The 13,005-nt window shown below is 52.8% G+C and overlaps 1 protein-coding gene across 1 annotated transcript in view; it reads left to right on the forward strand.

Moving 5' to 3' along the window:
• The window catches only part of DLAT (dihydrolipoamide S-acetyltransferase), a 44,031-nt gene that overhangs the window by 18,351 nt on the left and 12,675 nt on the right, over positions 1-13,005 (forward strand). The window contains exons 8-12 of the mRNA XM_076053719.1: positions 815-888; positions 1,806-1,910; positions 4,895-5,002; positions 10,545-10,663; positions 12,419-12,581. Coding sequence (XP_075909834.1) covers positions 815-888; positions 1,806-1,910; positions 4,895-5,002; positions 10,545-10,663; positions 12,419-12,581 — 569 coding nt within the window. The remainder of the gene's footprint in view (positions 1-814; positions 889-1,805; positions 1,911-4,894; positions 5,003-10,544; positions 10,664-12,418; positions 12,582-13,005) is intronic.

Below are 13,005 nucleotides of genomic sequence, written 5' to 3' on the forward strand. Positions count from 1 at the left end.
GCATGTGTGCGCACGTACGTATGTATGTAAGTGTGCGTACACGAATGTACGTGTGTACATACGTATGTACATACGTACATATGCGTACGTACATACGTATGTTCTTCAGAAGTATGTATGTACGTACGTATGTATGTACGTGTGCGTACACGCACGTATGTATCTACATATGTATGTACATGTGTGCATATGCGTGCGTACATACGTACGTATGTACGTGTGCGTACGCGCACGTACATATGTACGCATGTGTGCACACGTATGTATGTACATGCGTACGTATGCACATACGTATGCGTGCGTACATACATACGTATGTACGCGTGCGTATGTGTGTGTACGTTGAATTTCTTTCACGACGTACACGTAGCCAGCGGTGCTAAATGGGAGTTGCGGGGCGGGGGGTGGAAGAACAACGAACTGAGCACACAAAAAGCAGTTCTTCAGAAGTGAGTTTTCCATTGAGCATAGGGTGTAGTGTAGCGTATAGTTACGTAGGGTAGAGTGTCGTGTATAGTGGTGTAGTGTATAGTGTTGTGTGTAGTGTAGTCTATAATAATATTTGTGGTGTATAATGTAGTGTATCGTGGTATATAATGTAGTGTATAGTAGTGCATAGTGTAGTGTATAGCGCAGTGTTTAGTTTAGACTTTAGGGGATATTAATGTAGTGTATCGTAGTGTAATACAGTGGTAGTGTAGTATATCGCAGTGTGCTGTATTGTAATGTAGTGTACAGTAGTGTGTAGTAGTCTATAGTGTAGTGCACCGTACGTAGCCAGCCGTGCTAATCGGGGGTGCCGGGGTGTCCGCAGGTACGGGGCCGGAGGGACGCGTCACGAAGCACGACGTGGAGACATTCGTACCGCCAGTCACGGCAACTCCCACCGTGAGCCACCCGGTGCATCACCTCCACCGCCACCACCAGTGCCATCGCCACTGCCATCACCATTACCACCACCACCGACGTCACCACCACCGTTACCACCACCGCCGTGACCACTGCCATCACCATTACCACCGTCACCACCACTGCCACACTGCCATCACCACTGCCACCACCACCACCGCTGCCACCACCACCACCAATGCCATCGCCACTGCCATCACCATTACCACCACCACCGTCACCACCACTGCCACACTGCCATCACCACTGCCACCACCACCACCGCTGCCACCGCCACCACCAATGCCATCGCCACTGCCATCACCATTACCACCACCGTCACCACCACTGCCACACTGCCATCACCACTGCCACCACCACCACCGCCGCCACCACCACCACCACCGCCGCCACCACCACCACCGTCACCGAGTCTCAAGATTGTTTTTCACGAGGGTCCTGCCAAGTATTTTTTCGCAGCAGGGGATCGATGTTGTTGCTGCTGCTGCTGCTGCTGCGTGATCCCCACTTAATCTGCGTGAAATTTTGCAGCTTTGCGATGTGTTTGGGCAACACCAGTTAGGCTGTGTGTGTGTGTTTTAGTGGGGAGCGGTAGTCGAGGCGATTAGCACGCTACGCGACCTGAGTTGGATTCCCGCTGACGGCCACCAACACCGGTGACGATTATCTGAACCGGTCCTGGGCCTCCACTAGGTCGACTCAGCCTCAAAAGAGTACCTGGTGGGGTGTGTAAAATCATCGCCACTGGGGATACAAAGGCGGCCGAGCGTGGTGCTGGCCACCCCAACTCCTCGTGTGCCACCGTGCCGGCCTCCATGGCTGCTGTCGCCAACAGCCCTTGCCCCACCGGTCTGCTATGGCCCCACGGGGGATCTTTGTCTCTGTCCTCTGTGCAGGCCACAACAGTCGCGCCCCCGGCCGCCCCTCGCCCCGCCCCCACGACGCCGGCCGCCCCTCTCGCCGGTGACTTTGTGGACATCCCCGTCACCAACGTGCGCAAGGTGCGGGGGAGAGTGAGGGGAGGGGGAGGGGGGGGTGCTGCCGAACCGCCGGACTGCCGACATCACGCCGGGCTGCCGACATCACGCCGGGCCTGCCTTAAGTGGCCGCGGCCGCCACCGCCGAGGTCCTTGGGTTCCGATCCGGGTTTTAGACGCGCATAGAGATCCATAGACTCACGTAGAGACCCATAGACTCACGTAGAGACCCATAGACTCACATAGAGACCCATAGACTCACGTAGAGACCCATAGACTCACGTAGAGACCCATAGACTCACACAGAGACCCATAAACTCACACAGAGACCCATAGACTCACACAGACATCAATAGACTCATGTAGAGACCCAAAGACTCACACAGAGACCCATAGACTCACACAGAGACCCATAGACTCGCATAGTGATCCATAGACTCGCACAGATCCATAGACTCACACAGCGATCCATTGACTCGTACAGAGACCCAGAGACTCACACAGAAACCCATAGACTCATGCAGAGATCCATAGACTCGCATAGAGATCCATAGACTCACACAGAGATCCATAGACTCGCATAGAGATCCATAGACTCACATAGAGATCCATAGACTCGCATAGAGATCCATAGACTCCCACAGAGACCCATAGACTCACACAGAGACCCGTAGACTCACACAGAGACCCATAGACTCACACAGTGATTCATCGACTCGTACAGAGATTCATAGACTCACACAGAGATCCATAGACTCACACAGACATCCATAGACTCACACATAGATCCATATAGTCGTATAGAGACCCGTAGACTCACGCAGAGATTCATGAACTCGTATAGACCCGTAGACTCACACAAAGATCCTTAGACTCACAGCGAGGTCCATAGACCCGCAAAGAGACCTATAGTCCCACATAGTGACCCATAGACTCACACAGAGACCCATAGACTCATCCAGAGACGCATACACTTACACAGAGACCTGTAGATGCTCGTAGAGACCCTTAGACTCTCATGAAGATCCACAGTCTCACAAAAAGACCCACAGACTCACACAACGACGCACGGACTCACACAAAGACTCGCGTAGAGACCCACAGATGGAACTGAGTTCTCAAGCGTCGCGAGCTGATGATCTCAACACACACAGAGGGGCCCTATAGACCTACACAGGGCACTAACAGATTCACTCAGAGGGGCCCTATAGACCTACACAGGGCACTGACAGACTCACACAGAGGGACCCTATAGACCTACACAGGGCACTAACAGACTCACACAGAGGGACCCTATAGACCTACACAGGGCACTAACAGACTCACACAGAGTGGCCCTATAGACCTACACAGAGCACTAACAGACTCACACAGAGGGGCCCTATAGACCTACACAGGGCACTAACAGACTCACACAGAGGGGTCCTATAGACCTACACAGAGCACTAACAGACTCGCACAGAGGGGCCCTATAGACTTATACAGGGCACTAACAGACTCACACAGAGGTGCCCTATAGACCTACACAGAGCACTAACAGACTCACACAGAGGGGCCCTATAGAACTACACAGAGCACTAACAGACTCACACAGAGGAGCACTATAGACCAACACAGGGCACTAACAGACTCACACAGAGGGGTCCTATAGACCTACACAGGGCACTAACAGACTCACACAGAGGGGCCCTATAGACCTACACAGGGCACTAACAGACTCGCATAGAGGGGCCCTATAGACCAACACAGGGCACTAACAGACTCACACAGAGGGGCCCTTTAGACCTACACAGAGCACTAACAGACTCACACAGAGTGGCCCTATAGACCTACACAGGGCACTAACAGACTCACACAGAGTGGCCCTATAGACCTACACAGGCACTAACAGACTCACACAGAGGGGCCCTATAGACCTACACAGAGCACTAACAGACTCGCACAGAGGGGCCCTATAGACCTACACAGGGCACTAACAGACTCACACAGAGGGGCCCTATAGACCTACACAGGGCACTAACAGACTCGCATAGAGGGGCCCTATAGACCAACACAGGGCACTAACAGACTCACACAGAGGGGCCCTTTAGACCTACACAGAGCACTAACAGACTCACACAGAGTGGCCCTATAGACCTACACAGGGCACTAACAGACTCACACAGAGTGGCCCTATAGACCTACACAGGCACTAACAGACTCACACAGAGGGGCCCTATAGACCTACACAGAGCACTAACAGACTCGCACAGAGGGGCCCTATAGACCTACACAGGGCACTAACAGACTCACACAGAGGGGCCCTATAGACCTACACAGGGCACTAACAGACTCGCACAGAGGGGCCCTATAGACCTACACAGGGCACTAACAGACTCACACAGAGGGGTCCTGTAGACCTGCACAAGGCACTAACAGACTCACACAGAGGGGTCCTATAGATCTACACAGGGCACTAACAGACTCACACAGAGGCCTCCAGGCCCACGTAGACCGAGTCGTGAGTGCAGCGTGCTTCTCCAACGTGGCCGGTTGACGGACTCGGCCCCATGCGTCTGCAAGCGCCAGCCTCTGCCGTTGCTGCTACTCTTGCCGCTGCTGTTATTGCTGCTGTTATTGCTGCTGTTGCTGCTGTTGATGCTGTTGCTGTTGCTGCTCTTGCTGCTGTTGCTGCTGTTGCTGCTGTTGCTACTGTTGTTGCTACTGTTGCTGCTGCTGTTGCTGCTGCTACTACTGCTGCTGCTACTGCTACTTTTGCTGCTGTTGCTGCTTTTGCTACTGCAGTTGCTGCTACTCTTGTTGCTGCTGCTCCTGTTGCTACTCTTGTTGCTGCTGCTCCTGTTGCTACTCTTGTTGCTGCTGCTGCGAGGATGACCACCGGAGTTTGTGTGACACGCTGGGTTTTACGCCCCTTGACGGAGATCGGCAGCGAGGTGTCGTGGTCCGTTTGCGGCGAGCGCCGTGCGCGGCGACGATGACGACGACCTCACCTCGTTGTTCGTGCGCAGGTGATAGCAGCCCGCTTGCTGCAGTCCAAGCAGACCATCCCGCACTACTACCTGTCCGTGGACGTGACCATGGACGAGGTGATAGGCATGCGCAAGGAGCTGAACGAGGTGAGAACGCCGACGCGTCCGTCCGTGTCGATCTCACGACTTCACGTCGTCCGTGTCAAAGTCACGACCCGTTCACCCGCTCACTCACAAATTCAAACATTCACTCGTCCATAATGGAGTTTTTTTTGGGTTAGATCGGGTGAATATATAAATGTTGTGTCGTTAAAACCCGCGACCACCCGACGCAGCCAACTAGTAAGGGTTGTCACGTAAACAGAACGTGGTCAATTCGTCACTAGTACAGCACGCCGGTGTTTCGGAGAGCCAAGCCACAACATTTACAATCTGAAATAATAGGGGCTTTTCCCCTTTTTTCTGGCAACAAAACTGCAACCTGTTATAAGGAATCACGTGGTGCATTAACCACAATACTTGTGGTCAAAATGCTAACAAAAAACACACTCTGATAGTATATTTTTGAACTGGCAAAGGGGGTCTAATGATTTACAATCTTGAGTACGACGTTTCACCAGTAATTAAGTGTTCTTTAGACGGTGTTCAGCGATTCTTGGGATATCTTTGGCTGAACCTTTGTTCGTTACCAGAGTGTCGAGTAATTTAATTGACTCATTCACCGGAACCCTCGTGAACGGAGAGGTCGCGTCAAAACTTACGAGAATAGCATTAGGATAATAATAGGGGTTTTTCCCCTTTTTTCTGGCAACAAAACTGAAACCTTTTTACAAGGATGCATGTCTGCATTAACCACAATACCTGCAGTCAAAATGCAAACAAAAAACATACTATGATAATATATGATGCATTGTCCTTGAAACTCATTGGTCCACAACAATGGACGGCTTTCTTTTGAGCCTCGACCCAATTGGTGCTCGACCAGATGACGCCAAAAGGCGTCACACAGCTCAAAGACAATCCACTATCAAAGTAATGGGGGCTCGGGGTGAGCATCTACATCGACCAATCAGTTTCAAGGACAATGCATATATTATCATAGTGTGTTTTTTGTCAGCATATTGACTGCAGCTATTGTGGTTAATGCAGTAAACATGAATCCTTGCAAAAAGGTTTCAGTTTTGTTGCCAGAAAAAAGGGGAGGAAGCCCTATTATTACATTTTGGTACTGGCAAAGGAGGTCTAATGAAATATCATTCGGGTTACGCTGAATATCTTTGATTATATTAACGAGATGTTCAGAGTTTTTGATGAACGAAGAGGTCCTATCGATGTAGGGCTGTGTTTGTTGCGTTACGTATTGTGCTAATTCGTACGTGGCAGAGCCTATTGTACTAACTATATGGGTCTTAATGGGACATCAGGTTTGTGAATTTTTGGTAGCCCATCGAGTCTTGGTGGTTTTGATGACCTTGGTTTGATCAGGTAGCCGAACACTTATTTCTTGTGGCAAGGTGACTTCTATAAACAAAAGGAAGGAGCAGCAATGAGCTCTCCTCTGTCTCCTGTGATAGCGAATTTGTACGTGGAAGATTTCGAAACAAAAGCAATAGCTTCAAGCACACTAAAACCATCTGCTTGGTTTAGATATGTGGATGACACATTGGTGGTCTGGCCACACGGCAAAGATACAGTAAACGCATTTCTAAATCATCTCAACTCGTCCAGTTGACCATGGAGATGGAAGCTGACAGAAGTCTACCATTTCTGGATATTCTGCTCGGATGGGGTCTAAATGGTAAAATAACACCCAGTGTTTACCGAAAGAAAACGCATACTGACGCCTATCTGAATGCAGAGTCACACCATCACCCCCGCACAGAAATCTGCTCTTATTAAGACGCTCACTCATCGTGCTAAGAAAGTGTGTCAGATGGTGGCGGTGTGAGAAGTGAAATTCAACAAGTTAAAGAAGCGCTGCAAATGAACGGTTACAATGATGCACAAATCAACAGGGCATTGAATGCCGAAACCAAGTCAAATAACACGAGCATTGAAACTGCCCAAGTAATTAAAACGATCAAAATACCGTACATTGATATACTAGCCAGATGTTTGGAAAAACAAAACATCCGAGTCAGATTTGGCACGGTACATAAAATACAGAAATTAATATCTGGTACAAAAGATGTATTACCAAAGCTATCAACAGGAGATGTGCACAGGATTAACTGCACATGTGGTAAATGTTATGTTGGGCAAATAGGTCGAATGATCAGCACGAGACTAAAAGAACATCGGAGAATATTAAATTCTCCCAAATACAACTGTCAGCGGTAGCAGAACACGCGTGCCAACAAGGACACTTTATTTTGATAATTTTGAACTTCTGTGCAAAACTAGCTACTACTGGCCAAGGCTAATTAGATAATCTATAGAAATTGAAAGAAATCAAAATAACTTTAACCGTTCGGATAGCTACCGCCTTAGTGCTGCGTGGAATAGAATAATCAAACAATACATTATTTAAATGCATGGCCTACATAGGGATTACCGTTCGTACGACTATTTTAATACACACAATAGACAGGAAGGGCAAGTTCAAAGCGCTCGCATAATGCACATGCATCATGTACGTTGCCTCAGTAATCCCCCCCCCCACATGGGGTGGTCAACAGAGCTACGCCTCTATATAAGGAACGAAACAGGTGGACTTGTCCACAAATCTGGCTGTCGCCTGATGAAGCTGGTTGTAATTACTGGCGAAACGTCGTACTCAGATTGTAAATGTTTTGGCTTGGCTCTCCGACACACCAGTGTGCTGTACTAGTAACGAATCGGCACGTTCTGTTTACGTGACAACCCTTTACTAGTTGGCTGTGTCGGGTGGTGGCGGGTTTAAACGACACATTTATATATTTACGTGATCTAACCCAAAAACCTCTCTTATGGATGATATTGGTCGCGAAAGCCTACGTGTTACATTCACTCACCCACCCGCACACTGACCCACCCACCCACTCACCCACCCAACCACTCAGCCACCCAACCACTCACCCACCCAACCACTCACCCACCCACCCACTCACCCACCCACTCACTCACCCACCCACCCACCCACTCACTCATCCACCCACTCACCCACCCACTCATTCACCCACCCACTCACCCACCCAACCACTCACCCACCCAACCACCCACCCACTCACCCACCCAACCACCCACCCACTCAGCCACCCACCCACTCATTCACCCACCCACCCTCCCATCCACTCACCCACCCACTCACCCACCCTCACACTCAACAACAACAACCGCCATTCGCCATTAAGTGGCGTTGACGTCACCACGACGCTTGTGCCGGGCTATGTGCACCTTGAGGCCACGTGAAGTGTCAAACGCCCGCTGGCAGGAGGTCACGGGGCAGACCCAGGTGCCACAGGTCGACTGACTAAGACGACTGGCTGATGCACCACCTGTGCCCCGTACTGTGCCAACTTGCTGTGCTTTAGCCACCCGGCGCTCCGCTCGTTGTTGTGAGCGTCGCTCCTCCGCCCTCCCTTGTTGTTGGAGGGCGACTGCCTCCAACTGCCCAGTAGCGTCCTTCACGAGCCTCCTCCACATAGTCCGATCTTGACACCGCTCGTACCAATCATCGGCAAGTCCACTCAGCTCCACGTCCTCCTGTAACCACATCACTCCATCTCTTCTCTAGCCCGTGCCGCGCCCATTTGGCCCCCTCGATTCGGCCGAACAAAAGCTGCTTAGGCATGCGGTGGCTGGGCATGCGGACTACATGGCCCAGCAAACGCAGCCTTGTCTGCCGGAGGAGCTCACCGATGGGACCCTGCCCAGATCTTTCAAGGATTTGTGAGCTCCTCACACAATCCAGCCTGGTTAAACCCAGGATGGATCGTAGGCAGGCCAGCCTAAATGTTTCTAACCGGCGAAGATGTTCCATTAGGGGGGTCCACGTTTCGCAAGCGTAGAGAAGGGAGGGCATGACCGTGGCCGAGAAGACCTGAAGCTTCGTGCAGAGTGACAGACCACGTAGCTTCCACATCTCTGCTGTTAAACCGGAGTACACTGCCCAGGTATGGGAAACTCTCCACTCTCTCCACAACTGCCCTATCACCAATTGGGAGTTGTGGGGGTGGAGTCTCCGATGGTACAAAATACCCAGGCAGTTGCTTAGTTTTGGTGTGGCTGATGGTAAGGCCCCACCTCTTGGTGGCAAGCTCCAGGTTCAGCAGCAGCACCTCCAACTCCTCCTCTGAATGAGCAGCAATTACCAGATCATCGGCATACATAACATGGTTGAGCAATAGGGAGCCATCCCTTGACCGCACCCGGGCATCGATCAGCCTCCCATTATATCTGTACCAAATAGAGATTCCCCCAGTCCAGCTATTGAAGGCTTCACGAACTACGTGGTCGAAATAGATGTTAAATAATGTGGGACCCAGAAGACATCCTTGTCGCACTACAAGTTGTCCAGGGAATGGCTCCGACTCCCGGCCACGTAGTTTTACCCGGGCCCCCTGCTCACCATCATGAAGGTCCTTAATGATCATGAGCAGAGTGTCAGGGACTCCGAAAGCACGAAGAACAACCCAGAGCCCAGGCCTACTGATGGTTCATAGGCCTTGACCAGGTCAATGAAGCAGAGATGTAGGTCTTGTTGGAATTCCCTACACCTCTGCTGTAGCAGGCGGACAGAAAATATGGCATCTGTGCAGGACTGCCCTTTCCTGAAACCACATTGGGGCTCCACAAGCCTCTCCTCAGCGTACCTCACAAGGCGATGTTGAATGATCCTTGCCAGGACCTTTCCCGGCACACTGAGGAGTGAGATGCCCCTGTAGTTGTTACAGTCTGTGCGGTCCCCCTTCTTAAAGAGGGGGACCACCAGGGCATCCTTCGAATCCTGCGGAACCCGTCCAGTGGTCCAGACTGTTGTTATGACTGTTGTCACCCACCCACCCACTCATACACCCACACACTCACCCACACACCCACCCACCCACTCAACAATCCACTCACCCACGCATCCACTCACCTACCCACCCACCCACTCACCCACTTATCCACCCACTCAGCCACTCATCCACCCACTCACTCACCCACTCACTCACCCACTCAACAATCCACTCACCCACCCACCCACTCACCTACCCACCCACCCACTCACCCACTCATCCACCCACTCACCCATCCACTCACCCATTCACTCACATATTCCCTCATCCACCCACCCACACACCCATCCACACACACTCACCCACTCACCCACACGCCCTCTCACTCACCCACTCATCACACTGCAGGTCTCTCTCTCCGCTTCTTCACAATACACCGCTCCACCTGGTAATTCTCTCCCACCACCACCATCGTCCCTTTCTGCCGCGCCCGAACTAATGTCACTCTCACCTGACTCAACAAAAACATGAGCAATGACAGCTTTGACGGCGCTGTTTGTTGCCGGCCGCTCGGCGTTTTTTGGGGGCCAGTGGTGGCCCACGCTGAAGGGAGTGTGCCAAGGCGTGCCGTGGCGTGGCATGGTGTGGCATGGTGTGGCGTGGCATGGTATGGCGTGGCATGGTGTGGCATGGTGTGGTGTGGCATGGTGTGGTGTGGCATGGCGTGGTGTGGCGTGCTGTGACCAGGCAATGTGTGGGCTCCGCCGCAGGTCGTCAAGGAGGAGAAGATCAAACTCTCCGTCAACGACTTCATCATCAAGGCGACGGCGCTCGCCTGCCTCAAGGTTCCCGAGGCCAACTCCTCCTGGATGGACTCCATCATCCGGCAGTGAGTCCTCAACCCCAGGTCCTCAACCCCAGGTCCTCACCCCCAGGTCCTCACCCAGAGTCCTCACCCAGAGCCCTCACCCTGAGTCCTCACCCCAAATCTTCACGCAGAGTCCTCACCCAGAGCCCTCACCCCGAGCCCTCACCCCGAGCCCTCACCCAGAGTCCTCACCCCGAGCCCTCACCCCAAATCCTCACCCAGAGCCCTCACCCCGAGCCCTCACCCAGAGCCCTCACCCCAAGCCCTCACCCCAAATCCTCACCCAGAGTCCTCACCCAGAGTCCTCACCCCGAGCCCTCACCCAGAGCCCTCACCCAGAGCCCTCACCCCAAATCCTCACCCCGAGTCCTCACCCAGAGTCCTCACCCAGAGTCCTCACCCCGAGCCCTCACCCAGAGTCCTCACCCCCAGGTCCTCACCCCCAGGTCCTCACCCCGAGTCCTCACCCAGAGCCCTCACCCAGAGTCCTCACCCCAAATCCTCACCCCGAGTCCTCACCCCGAGCCCTCACCCCGAGCCCTCACCCAGAGTCCTCACCCAGAGTCCTCACCCAGAGCCCTCACCCCGAGTCCTCACCCAGAGCCCTCACCCAGAGTCCTCACCCCAAATCCTCACCCCGAGTCCTCACCCCGAGTCCTCACCCAGAGTCCTCACCCCCAGGTCCTCACCCAGAGCCCTCACCCCCAGGTCCTCACCCAGAGCCCTCACCCCCAAGTCCTCACCCAGAGCCCTCACCCTGAGCCCTCACCCAGAGCCCTCACCCAGAGCCCTCACCCAGAGTCCTCACCCAGAGCCCTCACCCAGAGTCCTCACCTAGAGCCCTCACCCCGAGTTCTCACCTCGAGTCCTCACCCAGAGTCCTCACCCAGAGTCCTCACCCTGAGTCCTCACCCAGAGCCCTCACCCACAAGTCCTCACCCAGAGCCCTCACCCTGAGCCCTCACCCAGAGCCCTCACCCAGAGCCCTCACCCAGAGCCCTCACCCAGAGTCCTCACCCAGAGCCCTCACCCAGAGTCCTCACCCCAAATCCTCACCCCGAGTCCTCACCCAGAGTCCTCACCCTGAGTCCTCACCCAGAGCCCTCACCCAGAGCCCTCACCCCCAGATCCTCACCCAGAGCCCTCACCCCCAGGTCCTCACCCAGAGCCCTCACCCCCAAGTCCTCACCCAGAGCCCTCACCCTGAGCCCTCACCCAGAGCCCTCACCCAGAGCCCTCACCCAGAGTCCTCACCCAGAGCCCTCACCCCGAGTTCTCACCTCGAGTCCTCACCCAGAGCCCTCACCCCCAGGTCCTCACCCAGAGTCCTCACCCCCAGGTCCTCACCCAGAGTCCTCACCCCCAAGTCCTTACTGAATTCTCACCTCGAGTCCTTACCCTGAGCCCTCACCCCCGAGTCCCGAATAATCCACACATCCTCATCATCATGGTGCCGATGACGATGAAGATGGTGACGATGATGACGATGATGATGACAACACCGTAGCAGTCGTTAATGACATCAATGACAGTGATGATGTCACAATTGATAACGATGATGATGACGACGATGATGATGACGATGATGACGACGATGATGACGACGTTGATGACGACGATGATGATCTTGACACTGATGATGACAATGATGACGACGTTGATGACGACGTTGATGATGATGATGACGATGATGATGACAACACCGTAGCAGTCGTTAATGACATCAATGACAGTGATGATGTCACAATTGATGACGATGACGACGTTGATTCGCAGGCACCACGTGGTGGACGTGAACGTGGCGGTGAGCACCTCGTTTGGCCTCATCACACCGATCGTCTTCAACGCGCACCACAAGGGCCTCGCCACCATCAGCCGCGACGTCACCGCCCTGGCCGCACGGGCACGCGACGGCAAACTCCAGCCCCACGAGTTCCAGGTGACGACGACGATGACGATGATGATGACGATGATGAAGATGATGACGACGATGATGACGATGATGATAACTACGATGATGACCACTTCGATGATGACGATGATGATGATGACGATGATGATGATGACGATTGTGATGATGATGACGACGATTGTGATGATGACGAGTATGATGGCGATGACTACGATAATGATGACGACTTTGATGATGATGATGACGACGACGATTGTGATGATGACGAGTATGATGATGATGATGACGACTTTGATGATGATGATGATGACGATTGTGATGATGACGACTTTTATGATGATGACGACGATTGTGATGATGACGAGTATGATGATGATGACTACGATGATGATGACGACTTTGATGATGATGATGATGACGACGATTGTGATGATGACGAGTATGATGATGA

The sequence above is a fragment of the Petromyzon marinus genome, chromosome 62, assembly GCF_048934315.1.
Source record: "Petromyzon marinus isolate PM22_M1 ecotype Great Lakes invasive population chromosome 62, UKy_Petmar_22M1.pri1.0, whole genome shotgun sequence".
Taxonomy (NCBI): domain Eukaryota; kingdom Metazoa; phylum Chordata; class Hyperoartia; order Petromyzontiformes; family Petromyzontidae; genus Petromyzon; species Petromyzon marinus.